This window comes from Aythya marila, assembly GCF_965140915.1.
Source record: "Aythya marila genome assembly, chromosome: 5".
Lineage (NCBI taxonomy): Eukaryota > Metazoa > Chordata > Aves > Anseriformes > Anatidae > Aythya > Aythya marila.
Window position 1 is genome coordinate 5,151,197 of NC_139046.1, and position 21,854 is coordinate 5,173,050.

The following is a 21,854-nucleotide window of genomic DNA, read 5'->3' on the forward strand; positions in this document are numbered from 1 at the left end:
TTTTTATGATAAGGATGCATTTAGTGACTGCACTACCTGTGGAGAGTGATTTGCAGTGAGGAAATTCTGCCCTGCAGCAGAGCCAGAGGGGCCGTGTGGTACAGAAACTTCTCTCTTTTCTTCCTGATGTCCATCCCAGAGCCTTCATTGTGACCCGGGTGTGCGTTGCTGCTGCCGTGGCTGCAGGGGATGTAACCTCCTGCCCAGGAAACCCTCTTGTCTGTGTGACAGAGCGAGCACATCAAGGGCTCCCATCACGTTTCAAGTGACAGAAAGCAGCTTGTGACTTCTCCCACATTCACCGAAAGTTGTTCTCTTACATTCCTAACAATTGTTTTAATAGTCACGTAGCTGAGGAGTTAATGGAGCGTGCCATGTTTAGTAAGCAGATGCAGTGCAAACACCACTGTGGAGAACATGCTCGGTCTTGACCTGCGATGTAGGGAACCTGTCTGATAAGTAGGGATCGTCATTTGCCTCGAACACACATCCCGAGTGCTACGGACACCGCATGGCAAAGGCTGTGTGAGAGCCATCCTACTGCTGGTGACCTCCTGCCTAGGCCAAACTGATCTGAACAAAACTTCTGAGGCAGAAACAGGTTCTGGAGGAACCCAAAATGTGTTCTGGCCACTATGAAAACCTATAAGGGAACTTCATTTACTTAGGGAATTCCCTCCCTGGGACACCCATCGTTCATTATCCTGGAAGATGCTCGTTTTCAAACCCGCTGCAGCCCTGATTTATGGTGAAATATGATTGCATTTGTTTGTTCAGCTCCAATTGCACGTGTAAATTACTGCTTAATTATTTTAAAATAAAAACAAGACGTGTAACTTTCAAGAATTAAATAGGTGCTTTGGTTTTTTCCCTTGCCACTCCCCATGTAGGCTCTGAATGCTATTATGTCTAGTGCTGTGGTATGATGTAGATAAGCTGGAGGCAGTATTGCTGGCAGTATTACTGCAATTAATATGTAAAGATAGGAGGTCTCAGGGGAGCCAGGCCTACTGCTAGGACTGTAGTGGATGATTCTGCATCCTGAGGGAGGTCTGCGTAAGTTCATTTTACAATTTGCTCTGCGTTCCTGCTATCGATCATATAAGTCTGTTTTCTTTTGGGCTTCTTTAATTTGCTTCAGCACCTGGCATTTTGGATCCCCAAACATGAAGGTGTGAATAATGGAGCTAAATATATTAGTTCTATATCACCATACTTTAAAATTGCCTTCCCTTCCACTTGCCTGTTAGATTTTGCAGAAAGTAGAAAAAAAAATAGTATCTAGGAGATATTTGTTTTTTAATTATCACTTGTCAGATTTTCCCAACTCCACCAGCTGTTACCTAGGTTCTCTTGTGGGTTTAGAGATTGCTCTCCCCCCACAGCCTTGCACAAGCTACGTGTTTTCCTAGTGATTTTTCAAAGACTCTGGACCAGTGATGGGCTGGCTCCTTCTCCTGTTTGTTCATTGTCTCTTTTACTTCTGAATAATTACAATTTTTTGGATACCTGCTGCTTCAAGGTTTACTGCAGCCCCCTCCTCTCCTTCTTCCACAAGAAAATGGTTGCCATCAAGAAGCAGCAAGGCTAAAAAGTTCCCAAATGATGATTTCTTTCCAGCTGCTCGCACGTCCAAAAAAACACAGGCTTCCATACGGACCATTGAAGATGACTTTTAATATTTCTTCTTCATATTAATAATGTTGTAGCTATATGGAAAGATCGTTACACAGCTTTTGGAAGTGGTTTGCTGGGAAGCAACAGCAAGAGATATGGCTGGGGAACCTCATTGTTAAACAATGAGATATTCTGCAGAGCAAACCATGCCAGATCTCAGGGAGTAGAGGAGATTTTAGTCACCAAAAGGAAATATTTATTTAGTAAACTCTGCAATCTCATTCCTAGATGTTTTTGGAGCTGCTTTCTGTCTGCCCTTCCCTACCGGTCTCTTGCAACTGTATTAGGATTTTGAAAAATCTGGTTCTAGTTTATTTTATGTATTTCTAGTTTTTGTTCTGTTTAGTGTTGCTGGTGGTGGGAATATAACATGTTTTGGAAAACCACTGAACCTTGAACTCAGACTTGAGAGGAGGAAAAACCATTTTCAAGTATTCTGCTTTGAAATATTTGTTAGCTGCTTAGCCTGGGTCCCACCCTCCTTTACTGACTCGGGATCTGATTTATTTTCTTTTCAGCAATGTTTATGGCTAGGATATACATTACGGCTTAAACAAACAAACAAAAAAAAAGAAAAGCCTGTGTGTGTGTGCGTGTTTATTCTCTGTGCGTTAGTACACACGGTTTCTGTAAGTACATTGCACCATGTGAAGATGGAATTTGCCAAGTTTAGGTCAAAACTTCAACTGAACTCGTACTATATATTTTTCTGTCTCCTCTGGTGGCTGTAGCCCACTTATGGGGTTTATGACTTGGCTGAAGCCTCTGAGAATGAAACTGTGTTTTTTCAGCTCAAGCAGTCGACTCGTGCTTTTAGATCCAGACATTTTTGGCTCCGGCCCTACAGATGTCAGTCCATTTTTGTAGAATAACTGATGGCTTTGAGTTGTAAATCTATCCCTTTCATGTAACTCAGCCCTGGAAATTTGGCCTAAGTTTGCCTAGAGTCTTTCCTGTTTGTCATGAAGCTGGTTAAGCTGGGGATAGGCTGTTTGGGGGATAGAGAACAGAGTCGCCTGCCCTAGCAGAGCATCTTGTGCTCTTGCTTTTTGTGTTTCAGTCCTAGCAGGAGCCAGCGGTCTGACCTGCAGCCGAGGGCCTTGTGTAAGCAATGTGCTTACACAACGAGAAGAGTCCCTGCCCTAAAAGCACACGTGCTTAAACATTTTCGCTTCGTTTCTGGCAGAGCTGAGGAAGGACATCTCCATAATAATAGAAATATGCATATGATTTCAAGGTGGAAGCGGGCCAGGGCTGGAAGAGCGGAGGACCTATCGTGTCTAATGAATGGAGAATAATTTTGTCCAAACGACCGGGTTATTTGAGAAACTGTTGATGGTCGTACTCATTTCTGAGAATGTTGTATTCTTTGCCATCTTGAGGCCGTGTGAGCAGTCCCTTACCGTACCAGGTTTCAACTGAGTAAACCATTAAATTCCAGAAACCCTGAATTATGAAGCCAATGTACGGGGTCTAGCTAGACCTGAGTCTGGACTGGAAATACTGCTCCTTATAATTAGTAACATGACTGACACTGCAGTGTGTTTTCTCTTTCACTTTAGCCTTCAGAATTGCTTACATCAAAATATGGGTGTTTCTTATCAATATACGTCAGCCCAGCAAGGCTGGACTAATTTGGATTTTGCAGAAGATCCAGCTTCTTGTGTTGATATTCTTGGTAGTTTACTTCTATGAGCAGGTATGAAAACGAGTGTGTTGGTGGGGTTTTTTGCTACCCTACAGAAATCCATGGAGAAATAGACTGGGGACACACTGTGGTCCCCAGTACATATCTCACATCTTGAATTACAGGTAAGAGGAGCAGATAAAGTGTTTCTACTTGTAGTGGTTCAGTTATCTTTGGGCTCGTAGATATTCTTCTACTTACCAGTCATTACCGTAAAGAATTTCTGACAACTCTGTCTTTGCAACTATATCGCAGATGTAGAACTTTTTTTTATAGGGAAAAAGCAAAAGGGGGGGAATGACAGAGGGAAAAAAAATATTAAGGCACTTCATTGGAGGTTTTGAGATGCTGAATTATAGATCTGCAGGTGCTCCGCTGTCCCTGAACACTTGAGATAATGCCATCTGGAGGAAGTTATTTGTCGGGACAAGACAGCATCTGAAACTTTGAAGTCAGTAATAAACAAAGTGAAGCAGCTGGAAGCTGGCAGAAGAAGAAACAAGCCATTGAGATTACCCCGCGCTGTTAAAGGAATGAGAGTGCTGCATTCTCGTTGCCTTTTTTCATGTGCTTGGAAGTTTATTCTTGCTCTAGAAGTTAGCTGCTTCAGTTTTTACATCAGATAGAGAGTAGAGGGAGGGTTCTGGGGGGTGCTGGTTGTTTATAAATGTCAGGAAGTCATATGCAGGTAATTACAGTAATTACAGCTCCGGTTTTATACCGAAACAATAACCCGGGTCCTGGTCTTCACTATTCATTGTCTGTGAAGATAGCACTCATCGTCTATGAGATAAGGGTCTGCTTTACCTCCCAACAGATTAAAATTGGAAATTTTATTCAACGCATGGACACCGACCTTAAGGAGTTAAAGCACATGGTTTTTATTTGGCTTAAAAGTCAGACTTGTTTAGTCTTTTTATTTTGCCAAATAGAAAAATTTAAAGAGAAAGATTTAAACATTTTTCTTTGTTCTTATTGTTGCCATATGGTGTTGGTAACCAAGCCTCCCTTCGGTGTGTTTCAGTTCCTTTTCCATTTGGCACACATTCACGGTGCACTTGCACATCGCATGCTCGCTGGGTGACGGTACGTCGTAGAGGAAAAACTCCCTTCACAGGTCACCGGATGGTTGACACACCATTAATTTTTATGTTTCTGTTAAACAAAGATCTGGAAATTTAGTACCGTACACGAGTTTGTTATAGATTGCCGAGCCCGGGACAAATCCCTAATCTGAAACCTGACCTTTTCCATCCCAGGGTCACCAAGATGTTTCCAGTCACCGCTGAGTTTCCACCAGCCGAAGACCCTCGCGCACTCAGGAGGGGTGTTGGCTTTCACAGTTTATACGAATGTATCCTATTAGATGGTGACGGGGAATTTGGAGGAACGGAGGGCACCTTAGGTCCCGCGTTCCACTTATTGGATTTTAACAAGGAAAATTTTTATAACTACATTGACATATGTGATTACAGAATTATATTGAGTATTTCCAGAGCTTCCAAAGAGGAAAAAGCTGTGAAGATTGCCCGTGCCTTGCTTTGTAAGCGGAGGAATTTTCCGTGTGATTTTTATGGCATATCAGGAGATTATAACCATTGCTATTTGCATATCTGCGGCTGTGAAAAGTTCAGTGTGTAAGAGGAAACCAACTTCGTATTGGTTATGAGCTGCTCTCTGATGGGGGGGGGAAATAAAGTAAAATATCATGGTATTAAAAGAAGGGGCTGGCCAAAGGCTGTGCAAACTATCACTGATGTACAGCAAAAGCCCACTACAGACATCAGTACATATGCATGCTTAAAAACACGTACGTAAACATAAATATGAGCATTTAAAAGTGTGCTAGCGTTTGTGTATTTCTTCACAGAGACATCTCTATGTATATATGGAAGTGTTTTTTAAAACGTTTGCACTGTGCATGCCAGAGGGTAGATTAAGTGAGAGGTGACGATGATAAAGTGCACATGAAAGTAACGTCATAGTTGCATCTTTGAGCCCACGTAGAGCGTAGGACTAGCAGCTTTCTGTCCTGGAAAGTTACAGTCATGGAGTAGAGGCTGTTGAGTAGCTGAAATGGGATACCCATCATTTTTTATAGTTAAAGTGCTGAAAGTTGCGTATTTTTTGCGTGTATCTTACAAAGTCAAAGACTTCAGATTTCTTCCTTTAGAAAAAGGAAAGTGTTTGCTTTGGGTATTTTTTTAAGCTTATCTTTAAGGGTGTTTGGATAACGTGGGACCTGTTGATTTTTCAGTTGAGCAAGCAGATGGAAATGCTCTGTTGATTTCTCTGTCCTTCTAGCATTTTATATCTATCAAAAAATGGAACTATACTATATCTGTAAAACGGAGTAGAGTACGTGTTAAGAAGAATGTAGACTGATATGATATGGTCTTTCAGCACCCCAGAATCAAATGCTCGTGAAGTTCCTACTGAGCCTTGGGATAAGGAAATATTCTTCTTATACCTCCCACCCCTTTTTTTTTTTTCCATAAACCTGAAAACAGCTGTTGAAACAATGACCTCATGGAATGTGACATGACTGGAAATTATGAACGAAGTCAAGCTTTGAAAGCATCAAACTCCATATAGTGTCAGAGGGTTGCTTTAGCGTCTAGGATGATTTACAGAGCTTCCTTGGGCATTACACATCCACATCTTTTACTGTGTGTCAGCTTCACGTCTGACCAAATAAACCCTTTGCTTTTCTTCTGTTCCTGGTCTGAATAACCTATTTTTGCATGGTTACAGACTAAGCTCATGGAATGACTTCTGGAAAAGCAAAACACGTACGTTCCTTGCACATCTTTGGGGTGTTACTGTAAATGTGCTTTTGAGTAACGTTCAGAAGATGCTGAGCTCCTCGTGGCTTCTCACTGCCCGTGTGTTAATTTGCTCGGGCCCATGCCAACACAAACTCTGGGGAGGGTTTCGGGCTGGTAATGAAGAAGGCAGTCCATAAAGCGAGGGTAGGCAGTGAAACTTTGGATGTTGCTTCTTGCAAAGTGCGTAAGTCGCCGAGGCAAGGAGGTGGCGTGGTGGCTCTCAGGGGACACAAAAATACTCTGGTGCTCCTGCTACCTCTGCAGAGCCTCCCCGTGCTGGCACAGGGTGCTCCGTGGACTGGCTTTACCATCTTTGGCTTCATTCGTGTTTGACTTCCTAGGCTGTTGGCAGCTGCTCGAGCATGAAAAACACCCAATGAAACTTTATTTTTGCAGTGGGATTTTGTTGTTTTAATTAGTCATTTGAAGCGTGCTTCGCTACAAGTCAGATGAAAGCCGATTACTACTACAGTGACAGAGTAGATAATTAACTGGGGTGAAAGAACTTTTTTTCATTGAGAAAATAGTGTTTTAATTACCTAGCCTATCATAGAGGAAGGGAGAATTGTTATGGCTTACTGGAATAAGAACAAACACCAGGAGAGCCTTTGCTGTTTTACACTGACTTGTGTATGTTTGTTTTGCTTGTAGCTGCTGCATTTAAAATAAATATCCCAAGGATACCTGAAATCTCCAAATACTCTTCCTGTAGCTCTGTGAATGCTATGCTATTCATCCAGTGCCATTATTCCTGTCCTGCTTTGTACCTTTTCTCTAGCCTGATTTACGTCTTGCTCCTTCAGCCCTAAGGGTTGATGCACCTCGTCTCCTTCCCGTGGCTAAACGCAGGAGCTTTTGCCTGTCACCATTCTGCCTTCCCACCTCTGGTGTCCTCCATAAGCAGTCAGGGAAATGGGCTGGAGCTGGGAAAAGCTAAAACAGCTTCTTACTTGTGTTTTGGGCAGCCGAAGCATTCACAGGGTGTTTTTCTTCATGGGACTTGTAGCCAATAACTTCAACCTAGGTTGCTTTGCCTTTTAGGATGGTATAAAGCTGTGTGGTATTGAACAGCCTTACTGTTTTCTAAGGTTTGATGCAAACAGACAGACAGATATCGATGGATTTTAGAGATTCTCTTAGTGTCTGCAGATCTCATTTGTTTTGTTTTGTTTTGTTTTTCCTGTGGGGAGCTGTATACATGTTTGAAGTTGCTCCGTGCCTACTGGAGATCATGTATGTATACGTGTGTGTGTACATACAATATATGTGTATGTAAATACATCACATTCTGTGTATGTCCAGATATTCATCCCTTTATTCTCTGATAAAGAGAACTGAGGTGGCTGAACTATCACATGCTGAAATGCCCCAAAGCTGCGGGCAGCAGGTGTCTGTCTCTTTGTATTTCCCTGAAGCGATGCAATACGGAGAGGACTCCAGTAAAGTTGTACCTGTTGTAGACTGCAAATAATTTGGTTTTGTTCTGCTCTTTTTTTTTTTCTAGGAGAAGATGTCCCACATTTAAATTCACACGTTTCTGCAGCAAAGGTGTCGGTGAAGCTGCCTTCCATGAATACAGATAACCCAACACAAAGTACGAGCAGCATACACGGGGATTCGGATTCTTCAGGGACAGATACATTTTAAAGCTTGACAGTCACTGTCTGAAGGTTTTGTTTGGTATGTTTGTCTGCCTGGTGTGATAGTCTGGATGTTTCATCACAACACTGGTTTTTCAGTGCTGTTTATTTTGTACTGTTTTTCTTACAATTTTTTGTTACGATTATGATTGTAAATTTAGGCAGTGATTCTGCTTGTGAATATATCAAATATTTTTAAGCAAATAAAATACTTTTTGGAATCATTGACTTAGCACAATGATCATGAAGGTCATTTAAATATTTATCGTATGTACAAATGACTGGAAGGGATCAGTATTAAAATCCATGACAAAGGTCTCTCTCAATGATGGGGAAAAGAATGGTTGGCTCAATACAGCATCAGTACTATTGAAATGTGGAGCCAGAGGAAAATATATGCGAAATCAAAGTCTGCAAGAAAATTGTTTCTGGATACTTTCAGAGCTTGTTCATCCTTCGAAGACTGCTATCACAAGATAGTAATTCAAAAAGTGTATGTAAAAGAGACCTTAGGGTTCATGTTGTTACTGCGAGACACTTCTATTTGTAACAACCACAGGGTTTTTTCAGCATTTTGATAGTTATTTCCCTAGAGATGATTTGTCTCGTCCTTGTTGAAACATGTCTGAATGGAGAAAGTTATTTGTTTACATTCGTTTTATGTAAATTCCTCCTTCTCCTGGGACAGAGCTAGTTGGTAGTCTCAGCCCTTCGGAAGCTCGGTGATCTGTAGTCAGAGCTGCCACACCATGATTAGCAGCAACGCTGCCACCGCCAAGGGACTGCTCAGTGTGCTCACAGCAACGTGGCCAGTCCAGCAGTGGGGAGAAAGGTAAGATTGCCTGCCCCAAGCAGCATCTATGTGAATCAAAAAAAGAGAGATTCGGATGTGCTCCGGCAGGAAAACCAGGAGGTTTTCCCCAGACAGGGCAAACACAGCTTTTGCTCTGTTCCTTGTCCAGTCTGAGCTTTTCATGGGGTTGTCTGGAAAATCAGAGACGCTGTGGCACTTTCAAAGACATGGGAAATGCAGGCAGCTCACAAAAGCTAGGGAAAAATACTCCTTTTTGGTTGACTTGCACCTTGTTGTGACACTGGAGCATATAACTTCATCTGCACAGCTCCACTGCATCGCTTAATGGGAGGCGCTTTGTTGTGCAGATAGTCATAACCGTGAGCAGTTCCCATTACTCTTATTTTATGGAGCCTGCACTGATTTCATCTCCCTGTAACTGAGAAAGATTAAAAGTTCCCGTCGGTTGTATTTTGATCTCATTGACACGAGGTTTGGTTGATTTGCTGCAGAATCTGCAAGGGTAAATGGAAAAAGAGAGAGCTTCAAGCGTTCAAGGTCAGTAATATCCAGGGGATTCAATTTTAGAGGAGGTCTCCTGAGCACGTTATAGAGTTGTGTTCTTGTTTGTCTTGACAGACGTGAAAATAGCAGATTTGGGTTGGGGGGAAAAGCGTGGCAGGCTTCATGCAAAATGCAACAGCACTTTAAAAAAAAACAAAAGTACAACTGTGAGAGCATTACCAGGAGCTGGCTCCCACCATGCAGTGTCACAAACATGTTGTCCTTCAATCAGACCATTGACATGATCGATGCTCTGAATGGCAGCTGTTTTGGGGAGGGTGGGGATGTCCTTTATCCTGCGTCAGTTTGCTTCAGCACAGCATCAAGGAGCTGCACTGGAGCTACTGATGGGATAACAAAATGCAGTGGAGAGGGGGGAGAGTCTTAAACCAGCTTCACAGCAAGAGAAAAACCGTCATGAAACTACGCTCCAAGTGCTCTATTAATCTGCCAGGCTTTTTAGGATGCTCATATATAATTTAAGTTCCCTTTGTTGCAGCGTAAACAGCAAACGAGCCCGGAGCTGTAGGATCAGGACTGCACTTTGCTAAACAAAGTTGAGAAACAGAATTGAGAGCAGGCAGACAGCTGCCAAACGGGGTGAGATGAGATGTGGCAGATGGATGGACACACGGCGAGGAGAGTGCACGAGGAGGTGACGGGACAGTCCCGGCTGGTGGGGGAGGCAGTTGGCATACCAGGAAAACAACCGTGTCAGGTTTAAATACCTTTGGGTCAAAGATATTTTCATTGACTGAATCACAGAATCCCAGGCTGGTTTGGGTTGGCAGGGATCTTACAGCCCATCTGATCCCAGCCCAGGCTGCCCCCAGCCCCATCCAGCCTGGCCTTGGGCACTGCCAGGGATGGGGCAGCCACAGCTCCTCGGGGCAGCCTGTGCCAGGGCCTCACTGCCCTCTGAGGGAAGAATTTCTTCCCAATATCTAATCTAAACCTACCTTTTTTTTTTAGTTCAAAACCATTACCCTTCGTCCTATCACTCCACCCCCTGACAAGTCCCTCCCCAGCTTTCCCTTAGCCCCCTTTAGGTACTGGAAGGAGTAGAGTCACGTGGAAATGAGCTGTGTTTTTAAGCAAATATGTGAGAAAAGGCCCAGTGCAGACCACTTCCTATTGGTTTTGAAAATTGCACCTGGAGTTATGCTCTGTTCCACCTTGGCATGACTGACGGGTGGTTTGGGAAGCCTCTGGATGCCTGGCGGTGTGACTCAGGTGGTGCTGGTGGGGATCACACTGCGGGATGTCCTAACCGCTCACCCCACTGCAACCTCCCACTTACCACTCAAAGAGAATTGTGAGGGTGGAGGAACTGCAAGCTAGTTGCTTTTCTTTCCCCCAAACATACCCCAAACAAAGTATCCTGCCACATAAACATAAGGGGACCTCTGTAAATCCGGCACCCAGCGCACAGCTCATGTTACAAGTCAGTTTTTATAATCCTAGGAACAAGCTCAAGGCTGTGGGGGGGTTGGGATTTTGCTTTGTTTTTAATCAGCCTCTCCATTTTTTCCTTTGAAATGGAAAAAAAAATCATCTTCTAGAAATTTATCTATTTCTTACTTTGTGCTCAGTCTTGTATTTCAGATTCCTGTAAATAGTTTTCCGGAGTTTGAAATGGTAAGCACATGTTCGGTGAGCGCAGCCAAGCTGCGATAAGGAATTCATCTGTCTGCGTCTCCAAGTTCCATTTTGTTTCTACAGCTTTTGTGATTGAAAATGCACATTTCTCATGGGCACTCACAGAACTGAAACAGCGTGATTTGCAAGCTTGCTAAATGGATTTCTTCCAAGCAAGTCATTGGGGTATGTCATCAAAGCTTAACGGCATCAAATAGAATTCCATCCAGGAAAAGTATTAAAACCCCACCTCTCTACGGCTCTATTTTTCAGCAGCAGAGAGGTGGGGGGAGGAGGTTGTTGCTCTATTTCAGGATTGTAGCGTGGAAACTGAAAACCCTGGCTTTATTTTTTGGTTCAGCTGCATCCTGGTGAAGCTGGCCGGAGTGTGACATTAGGAAAGGCACCAGGACGAGGGTGTTTGTTTACGGATTGGACTCGTGCTTTATGAAAGTGCAAAGCTGAAATGTGCGAAGTATTATTTGCTGACCATTGTTTTCTGATTTTTGGTAAATAAAATCTGGCAGTTTGGAAGTGAGGGGCTCAAAATCTGATTCTGGTGAGGTAAAATCAGGCAGTTTGGAAGGGAGGTGCTCAGAACCCAATTCCTTTCCCCTCCTCTCCCACACCCCTAAGAAAAAAAGAGATGCTGCATGATGAGGGCAGCAGAAATAAAGGGACTGATCCGCAGGGACAGCACGCAACTCCTGGCACAGGTGGGGAACCCCTTGGGACAGGACTCCAACCACGAGCTGGTTTTTGGCTTGTCTGGTGCCAGCAGCACCCTTCCCCTACCCAGATGAGTTATCCTGGCTTTCAGTACGTAGGAGGCAGAGCACTTCATGTGCACGATTAATCTTATCTGAATTGTGGGAAATTGGATGAAGTGAAGTTTTTATGACTGCTGCTCACCTGCATCGCTCAGGGATGGAAGCTGTCAAAATTAGCTGCTGAAAACATGTGCTGACCTTCCAAGGTGCTTTGCAGATCAATACAGGATAACGTTTCTGTCCTGACTTGGTACAGATGTAAGTGCCAACCTTCTCCCCATGAATTAAGTACTCACATGTTTAAAATTACACATGTGCAAAAAATTGCTGGATCTCACTCTGCAATGTATCCGTTTCAGAGCAGGAACCCTGCAGCTATTTAACAGCTCACTGTTAACGCTAGACACAAGAGTTTAAGACAGAAGGGCAAGAAGGTTGCATCCTACTGAATTGATACAACATGAGAAGTTCATCCTTTCCGTACAGGTCTAACAGGGTTTTATAAGTGGGCTGAAAGCTACTTTGTACGTTTATAATATTGGTTTTCTGGCCAGCAGGTATGTTCCTATGGATTTCTCCTTTTTTTCTCCATTTCTTCTGCTGCACTCCTGATTTAAATATGTCTGTCAAAAGCTGTCTCTAAAATATTCATTGTTAATGATCGTGTGTTGATGGCTCCCCCACCTTCCAGGACGAGGCTGTGATTTTGCCTCGTGGTCTTGCAGGTGTGACTGTGTCATTTACCCAACCTGATGCTGTACCATCTTTAAGCCACACCACTGCATGTCTTAGCCTTCTCTTGCTTCTATCAGGAACAGTGGTACAGTTATTTATGAAACGATTAGATAATGCCAGAAAGAACTCTGGCCTCTTCTTTATAACTTCTTCAGGGTTGTCCTTTTTTTGAAATCCCATTACAGGAGCAGGTGAGAGAGTTGCAACAGATGCTTTGTCAGAATTCCCCAAGAAAAAAATGAAATCTCACTACACTCACATGGGCAGTTATGCAGAAGCCATAATAATGCCCTACTCCTGTGAGGGCAATAATACAAACCCACAATTCTGTGTCCATGCGTACAGCTTTTGTTATATCTTGGGGAGAAGGCGAAACCTGCTGTTGCCTGTTGCTCTCATCCTCTGCTTTGAGAGATGAGGGAAGAAAGTAGCCTCTTGTAGTTTGGGGAGTATTTTTTCCTCATATATTGCTTCATATTTAGGTTAGAAACCAGAAGGTAGAAGAAAAATCAGATCAAAAGCGAGCATGTGAGGCGCTTTGTTCATGGAGGAGGCAGAGCTATTTAACAGCTCACTGCCAGGCAGGTGGCACAGCGATTTGGGATCTCCAGGCCCTCCCTCAGCTCTCTCTTTTGCTGGCAGGAGTGCCCAGCCCTGCAAATTAGGGTTGGTAACGTTTTATTTGCCCTGAGCTGGCCGCAGGCAGTGCCCCTGTGCAGGTATGTGCCCCTATCACACCGACAGGGTCGTTCCCTGCTCTGCCAGCTCAGCGCACTCATTTCTTACCAGCCCCTGAACGACATTCCCTTGATTGGTGCCTGTTCCTTAATATATATAAATTTGTACTTATTCTGCAGCCTGTTATCACCTGGGTAGCTCGCTGTTTGATGGCTATGTGTAAATCTTGCCACCGTAATGATGACTTAGAGCTGATTTTTAATGGGTTCCAGGAGACGCTTCTTGCAGTGACTGGGGATTTTGCTGGCTGAGTGGCATCCTGTCATTTCTCCCCCTCCCTTTCTTTTTATTCTGACAGTCTTGGAAATTGTGCTCTTCCTGCGTGATGTGCCCTTGGAGAAGGGCATCCAGCATCCTGCATCTGTCACGTAAATGCCGCCTTCCTTCCCTTCCGTGCTGCAAAGCCGCAGCTCCCTCCCCGCTGCGTTTCCTTAATCAGCACCTGTGGCACCGAGGCATGAATCAGACGTGGTACTTACTTGCTGTGAAACCCAGCATCTGCTTAAAACACCACTTAAGTCTGTTAATGCCAGTTGTTTAATGCAGCTTTCTAGGCAATGGGATGCCAGGGAAGGGATTCCTCTGCCCCATAAACTTTGCAGCTAAAGACTGATGAGGATTTCCAGTTCTGTGCCTCTTTGTGCCAAACTTTATCGGCTAATTTTGTTCTTTTTCCCCAGTTCGGCTGGGAGGGAGGGGATCAGTTAGCTACAGCCATCTTTGCAGTCACTGTCCTCCTCTGGTGCACAGTTATGCTGCTGCCTCCTTTAATTTTCGTGAGTGTATTTTTCAGGGCAGGGATGCAGGTGGTTTTGTTCAGGTTCTTGTCGATTTTGTTGGGAAACAAAATTTTTGCAGAATCTTGGTGTTTTCTGCAGGTCCTGCTAAAAGCAAGAGGGCAGAGAGGGATGAGATGGGGACCTCAGCACCACGAGGAGTCCTTACAGACAGCTGAGTGCAGGAGCACAGACAGGAGGGTGACAAACTCCTTGCTGCTCACAGGAGCAGATCTGTAATTTGCTGTCCTGTTTGACAGGTAAAGATCTTTTAGGGAGGCACTGTTGTTTTTTTTTCTCTGCACTGGGCCAATAAATAACAGGAAAGGACCATTCATCCCCCCATACCTGGGCTATTTTTGTTGTTATCTTAATTGCTTCATTCTCCCAACCCACACTCAATCTTTTCAAGCAATCGGAGCCTTAAACTCCATTCCAAGAACTCGAGGAAATCTCGCGTCTCCCTGCCATTTCCCAGCACTGCTCATCTCGGAGAACAAACCCTATCTCTCCTTGCCTGATGCAGCCTGAATTTCCTCAGGGATTATCTAAACAGTGCCACATGATCCATTTCTCTCAACCGCTCTACAAATGGGAAAGCATAAATCATGTGTCCCTGCAAATAAACACAACTGGCAAGATGTTATTTTTCTTCGTCTGAAGTAACACCAGCTCTTTAATCTGCCGCCTCCTGCAAGCATGTCTGCTCAGAGAAAGTACAACCACTACAATGTATACACAATGTTCTTCTGCCACTTTTCGTTGCGAGCTATAATGGGAACTCTATGCCAGAAACATTTAAAGTAAGGCAGCCAAATGAATACCTCTCACTGTTTTTGCTTCTCTTCTTCATCTTGGCTTTGAAAGCAGAAAGCATTCCTGCTTGTAAGGAAATGAACAGCCCCGCTACGAAAGGGAAAATCCTAACCATGAAATCCTGGTGCAGCTTAATTTTCAGACCTGTGACTTTCTTTTAAGCATCCTGTTATAGTTAGGGGGCTGTTGGGACATTATTAATTCTGAAAATATTCTTTGTAAACTGAAAAAAAAAAAGGTGCGTTCTTGCTTTAACTAAAACAACTCCGAGCCGAGCACTTAAAAATGCTTCAAAAACTGGAGATGTTTTTACAGTTAAACCTTGTCTGGAGTTCATTTAAAATAATCATGTTTACATGGAGGTGAATTAGTGAGCTGAGCGCTGCCAATGCCTCACTGTAGCTAAGAGTGCACAGCCAAGAACTATAACGGCAGTGGTTCTGTCTCTGCGTGTTGCACTGCAGGGTGGCTGCAGGAATCCAGGGGAAAAAAGCCCAGGTTTGGAGGGGGCTGGAAGCTGAAATTGTTTTAGTCAGTGATGAACCTCGTAGGAATATTCCAGGGGGAATAAGTGCTGGGTCCATGCTTTGCCTTGCTATTTTTTGTGTATGCAAAAGGCAGCCAGTACAGAGGTCCCACTGACCAGTTGGCTGGTCAGTGAAGATCACAGAATCGTAAATCATAGAATCACAGGATGGTTTGGCTTGGAAGGAGCCTCAAAGATCATTTAATTCCAACCCCCTGCCAGGGACAACGACACCTTCCACCAGACCAGGCTGTTCAAAGCATCCGTCCAACCTGGTCTTAAACACTTCCAGGGATGGGGCAATGTCCACACTTCTGCTAGTCTCCTGCTTCTCCTTGTGGCTTTTAGAACAGGCCTTTTAGGATGTGAGCTCTACTTTTGGAGACATCTCCCACGTGGGGTAAGGTGGCTCTTCCACTTCAGTGGCTGGAAGGGAGGCTTGGTGGCAGGGAGCAAGGGGTGGTAGAGGTGAATCCACCCCCAGGGTCACTTTGCAATAGCACAGTTGGCCTGAAAGCCTCATCTTCCAAGCTTTCTTTGTGGAGTGCTGGGTGTTATGTGTGTATTTGGAGTTAGCAGGCACCCACATGGGTCCTTGAGAATGTCTGGCCTTCGCTTCTGCTGCTCCTATTTTAGGGGCTGTCTGCTAGAGATTAAAACATCCTTATGAAAAGAGTTATGTATCAGATACCTTGGGATGTCTCTGGCATGTCTGTGCTGTGTGGTCCTTCTAGGAGCTTGAGAAAGCATTTCTCTCTCTAAAATGTTCAGTGCCAAGATCACTTCCCAGCTAAGGTCTGTGAGCAATTGCAGAGACCAAAGCCTTTCGGTTTTGCTTTGATGGTCGAAAATGCGGTTGCCTTGAGTGTCACCTGATAGGAGAAGGAGTTTTATTTCAGGCAGCCTGCGCTGTTGTTTTCTATTACTGAAGCTCATGGTGGTTGCAAGCCCCCTCCTGACCCTCAGCTCGTCCCCTACCTCCATCTGCTGACACTGAGCTGTCACCAGAGATGCTGGTCCTGCTGTGTTCTCAGCCTGGTCCTGGCACACTGCACCCATCGGTGCCAGGCGGCCTGGCAGCAGGGACACATGGACACGGGGACACATGGCCTGGCAGCTGCTGCCTGCTGGGGACTCGGCCGTCACTGCCTGCCTCACTGCTGAGCCCGTCGACATCCCACAGCGCCCTGTGCACGTGCCCCAAAGAAACCAAGTTTCAAATACAGGCTAAAAAAAAAAGGTGATACAAGGTAAAAGAGCAAGAAGCAGGGCTTTCATTTATAGCAAAGATAGAGGAGACAGAGACAAGCAGGGGATTTGTGCTGTTAGTAGAGCAGCTCTGTGCTGGGTACTTGCTCTTGGTCTGGATCTGCATGACCATGGGAGAGGATTGTCCCCCTCTGCTCTGCTCTCCTGAGACCCCACCTGGAGCCCTGCACCCAGCTCTGGGGCCCCAGCACAAGGGCAGGGACCTGCTGGAGAGAGTCCAGAGGAGGCCACGAGGATGTTCAGAGGCTGGAGCTCCTCTGCTGTGGGGACAGGCTGAGGGAGCTGGGGGTGTTCAGCCTGGAGAGGAGAAGGCTCCGGGGCAGACCTCACAGCAGCCTGCCAGGGTCTAAAGGACAGCTGTGTAGTGATAGAACAAGGAATAATGACTTTAAACTACATGAAAATCATAAAATCAAAGAATATCCTAAATTGGAAAGGTCCCACAAGGATCATTAAGTCCAACTCCAGGCTCCACACAGGGCTACCCAAAATCGGACCATCTGTCTGAGAGCGGTGTCCAAATGCTTCTTGAATTCTGTCAGGTTCAGTGCCGTGCCCACTGCCCTGGGCAGCCTGTCTCAGTGCCTGACCACCTCTGGGTGCAGACCCTTTCCCTAACACCCAGCCTGACCCTCCCCTGTCCCAGCTCCATGCCGTCCCCTCGGGTCCTGTCGCTGTCCCCAGAGAGCAGAGCTCAGCGCCTGCCCCTCCGCTCCCCTCGTGAGGGAGCTGCAGGCCGCCATGAGGCCTCCCCTCAGCCTGCTCTGCTCTGGGCTGAACACACCAAGGGACCTCAGCTGCTCCTCATACGTCTTGTCCTCCAGACCCTTCCCCATCTTTGTAGCCCTCCTTTGGACACTCCCTGATAGTTTATGTCCTCCTTATACTGTGATGCCTCAAACTGCACGCAGTGCTGGAGGTGAGGCCACACCAGCACAGCACAGAGCAAGAAAATCCTTTCTCTCAACCAGCCATCAGTGCCGTGCTACCCAGGGTACAGCTGGACCTTCTGGCTGTCAGGGCACGTTACTGATTCATGTGCAGCTTGTTGTTGACCGAAATCCCCAGATCCCTTCCTGCAGAGCTGCTCTCCAGCCTCTTGTCCCCCAGTCTGTACATACAGCCAAGGTTCCCCCACCCCAGGTGCAGAATTGCTCTTGCTCTTGTTAAACTTCATGGATGAGGCTTGGAGCAACCTGATCGCGTGGAAGTTTTCTCTGCCCGTGGCAGGGGGTTGGAGCTACATGCTCTTTAAGCCCTTCCAACCCAAACCATTCTGTGATTCTACAGCTAGAGGAACCTCAACAAGATCAAAGGGAGATAATTTCATCACAGTGGCTGTGAGTTCCTTTTTTGTGGGTATTGTTGCCACTTAGTGTAGGGGACCAAATTATTAGCCGATATAAATCTGGATGTGGCTTCATTGACTTCTGTGGTGCTACAGCCGTTTACAGCAGCTTGTGCCTTGCTGGGTTTGCATTAGCATCCCGCTCAGATGGTTCCCAAGCTGTCATCTGTAGACAGCCACCACCATGGGTATGTGGCTCTCAGCTGTATGCAATCACCTCCAGAGCAACTTCATTTAAAGGCTTAATAAGGAGACTGCCTCAAATTCCACAATAAATTTTGTGTGTTGACAGTGGTCTGTGGTCCAAAAGCTATGGATGACATTGCTGAAAGCACTTCATGCTAGTTCATTAGCTTTAAATTCATGTAAATTTGTGTAAAGATTTTTATTTTATTTTATTTTATTTTATTTTATTTTATTTTATTTTATTTTATTTTATTTTATTTTATTTTATTTTATTTTATTTTATTTTATTTTATTTTATTTTATTTTATTTTATTTTATTTTTGTCACTTGTGTGACTGAGGAAGCTCTTTGCCAGTCCTGGCAACTTTACCCAAAAATTTTCTTCTTCAAATAACAAATCTCAGGACCGGCAGCTGAACCGGGACATGCTGCCATTTTAATGAACTGTAAATTCAGAGCATCTTAGCACACTTGGAAAAAAACATAAATCAGAAGTTACTTCTGATTTTTTTTCCCTCATTTCAAAAGTGCACAGGCAGCCAACATTAGGTTTCTTTCAACTGTGGAGGCTAATTGTTTCAAAATGGGGCCGTGTCACCGTCAAGCGCTGCGATGCGGGATCAGCCTGCACATCTGTTCCACGGAGGAGCATTGCCTCCAAGCAGAGATAAGCCCCTTTGAACAGGATGTGAGGGAACCTTGCAAAGCTGAGAAAACTGCTGTCATGGCAGCTGTGAAACCCAAACCTCTTGGAGCTGCAGTCCAGGAACATCGCTCTTAAACAGGAGCGGAGAAAGGCAGAGCGGGGAAGCATGGCAGGGAAGCATAGATCCCTTGTGAAACTCTTATGGCCATTGCTTCTTCCAGTTCCTGGCTGCAAAGGCATTTTATGAACTACAGGATGGCTTAGAATGCAAATTTCGAATGAGATAATGAACTGGAAATTCAGATCATTTTCAGTAAATGCAATACAATTGTCATAGATTTCTTTTTCCTGCTGTGGGCATCTGCTGGTGGCCATGACCAGAAACATAAAGCAAAGCTCAGTGGATGCAGCACAGCTGTTATGCTTCTCCAATCGGTTATTTTCATAGCTATTTCTGTGTCTTGTTAGGTATCTCTGGCAGGGAAAAAGATTTTTCCCCTCCCCCCCCCCTCCACACACACTTTCCTTTTTAAATCTTTTTTTCCCAATATGCGTTTGGAGTAACAGGGATTTTTAGCTGTGGTACTTAGCTTTAGCATGGCAAACGAAACATCTGAAGAACACTGCTCAGAAACTGAATAGTTTAAGGGGTGCAAAGCCAAACTCATGCAGCAAGGAATAAATCAGAATAAAGGTGACGCAGACATTTCTGACACAGTCCAAGGATCTAATCAAATGTTGCTTTGCCCTTACTTTCTTCCTAAGAGTCTTTGAGTTGCTGGGACTGCTGCTGCTGCTCGTAAAACTGACACAGTATCCACACAAAATGGAAAATTTTCACGTGCAAAGATTTTTGAGCAACTTGAAAGAAGCTCTGAAAGGAGTCGAGCCTGGGACAAGCTCAGAAATGTGAGAGTATTGTGGATTACTGTGCCCAAGCCTCCAATTCATAAGATATTTAAAACACATGCCTGCATTTAAACATACAAATACTTGCACTGACTTCAAGGAGACCCTTTTCCAGGGTAAATTTAGGCATAGGCTCCCTAGCCTCACGGAAAGAGAAACATAGAAGGAATCCACATGCTTCCTTCTCAGGTCCCAAATAGTCATGGTGTGAATGTAGATTACATCCCAACTGAGTACATGGAGCAGATGAGTGCAAAAACACTCTGATAAATACCACACCAGTCCTTAAATCTCACTGACCACTAACATGATAACCTTCCTCCCCCTGACAGACTGATGTACATAGGATTTCAGCTCTCAGCCCACACATTGGCACATGCAGAGCATTTCTCCCACTTCTGCTGCTGCCCTGATATGTCTGTGATGGGTTGGGGTGGGCAGCAAGCCCCTTCCCTGTGCACCTCCCATGGGCCACAGTCAGAGCAGGTGGCTCAGGAGCTGCTGGAGCAAAGCCACTGCGAGTGGGGAGCCCTGGAGTGTGCAGCAGCACAGCCGGCTCCTCGCAAGGAGGATTTCACAGAAGCCCTGGCTCCAGCTCTGTGTTGGACTCGGGCACCGGCAGTTTCCAGAGCTCTCCCCAGCTTGGGGCTGCTCACGGACCAATATCGATCCACTCGTGCATTTAGTGGGGGTCATTTGGCTGCACCGGCTCCAAATATTTCACTGATACCACATTAATCTGCCTGCACGCTCCTCTCCTGGCCGCTTTGCAGCTTTGCCCAAGGCAGGAACACATTTCTCATCTTCCTGCTAAATTTGCAGAGCTGCGGATGCCTGCTCACTGCCCTGGCTGCAGCGGAGATGTTGCTACCTTTGGGTGGGAACCCAGGGCTCAGTGGGTTTCTCTTGTTTTGCTGATGGGCTCGGTGCTGGGGCTGCTGGTTATAGCTTTTGTGCTGGGCCTTGATGTCTCTGTCGTGTTCCCACAAGACGCTGGGATCTCATGTTCTTGGTGCAGGCCAACAGCTCAGGGAGGGGTGAGTTGAACCTAGCAGATTTCCCACCTTCGGGAGCAGGGAAAACACTGAACTGTTGCATAAATCATATTTACTGTGTTTATTTCTCTGAAGAGAGCTGGCAAAGAAAGGCTTCTGCCTCTGTCTTGCTGCAGACCCAGGCACTTTGCTGGGTTCCCGGGGAGTTGTTCGGGAGGGGTTGTACTTGCCTTGTGCTCTGCCAGACTGCTCCTCGCTCCTGAACAAAGAAACCCCTGCTACTCCAAAAGAAACGTCTTTAAACGGTTATGAGGCTATAAAAAATAAATAAATAAAACGTTGGGGGAAATTTTGCAGATCCATCCAAGTGGCCAAGGATGGAATAATGCCCTCCTGCAGCTTTGGCCGGTGGGTAGCTCATGGCATGGCCAGCAGCACATGGCTCAGGTACCTGTGGCAGCCAGACCTGCATGTAGATCTCTGCTCCTGGATCCTTTACAGAATGGGAACCAGAAATGTCCGTTGTTTTTCTTTGTAATTGCTTAATTTTCAGTGCAATTGCTTGGTTGCATGCTGCTAAACTAAGTTTTTTTTGACAAATCGTGCAGCAGGTCCTTGGACAGAAGTCCCCATTTCAGCCTCTCCCCTGGCCTGCAGCAGGGAGCGGGGAACCATCGCCTTGCAGCAAGGGCTTTTTCCCCAAGGTGCAGCTGTAAAAAGCAGAGTTTAACAGCAGCCTCTTTATAACGTTTTGCACAGCCACATTCTAATTAAAAAACAAAACTCGCCAGCAATCGCTTTCCAAAGGACCGACCCCAAGTGGGGACCGAGAGCTTTTGCCATGCAGCAGCCAGAACTTTTTAAAATGCTGTTTTGGGAGTGCAACAATTTCAGCTCATGGGAATTGGCAATTCCCTGCCTGAGAGCACTCAACGGTGCTTTGCTGAGGACAAAAAAGTCTTAAACAAGTGAAAAAAAAACCCTTCAGCTCAAGGGTTCAGTGCGTGGTCATGCTGGAAGGGAAGCATCAGCAGGGAAAGATGCTCCTTGATGTCTGGTGGCACCAAGTGACATTGGTTGCTCTCTGTGGCCAGTGGCTGCTCTGGGGAGGTGGTGACAAGGTGGTCCTGGGACAGGACACTTCATTAGTGGCATGGTGGCACTGTGGTTTTGAAGCCACTTGGTTTGGAAGGGTTTTTGTGAAAGTCCTGAGCTCCAGCACTATCCCGGTGGTGCAGAAGTAATACTGGATTTCTAAAATGTTCTTGGCAGGATATGTGGGAGGGCTGCTATTAGCTGAAAAATACCATTTT

At 45.3% G+C, this 21,854-nt stretch overlaps 1 protein-coding gene across 1 annotated transcript in view; it reads left to right on the forward strand.

Moving 5' to 3' along the window:
* Window positions 1-8,041, forward strand: part of KIAA0586 — a gene marked incomplete at its 5' end in the record, with an annotated part of 70,064 nt that extends 62,023 nt beyond the window's left edge. Inside the window, one exon of the mRNA XM_082760958.1 lies at window positions 7,697-8,041. Coding sequence (XP_082617084.1) covers window positions 7,697-7,839 — 143 coding nt within the window. The 3' untranslated portion in view covers window positions 7,840-8,041. The remainder of the gene's footprint in view (window positions 1-7,696) is intronic.
* Between the last annotated feature and the right edge of the window lie 13,813 nt (window positions 8,042-21,854).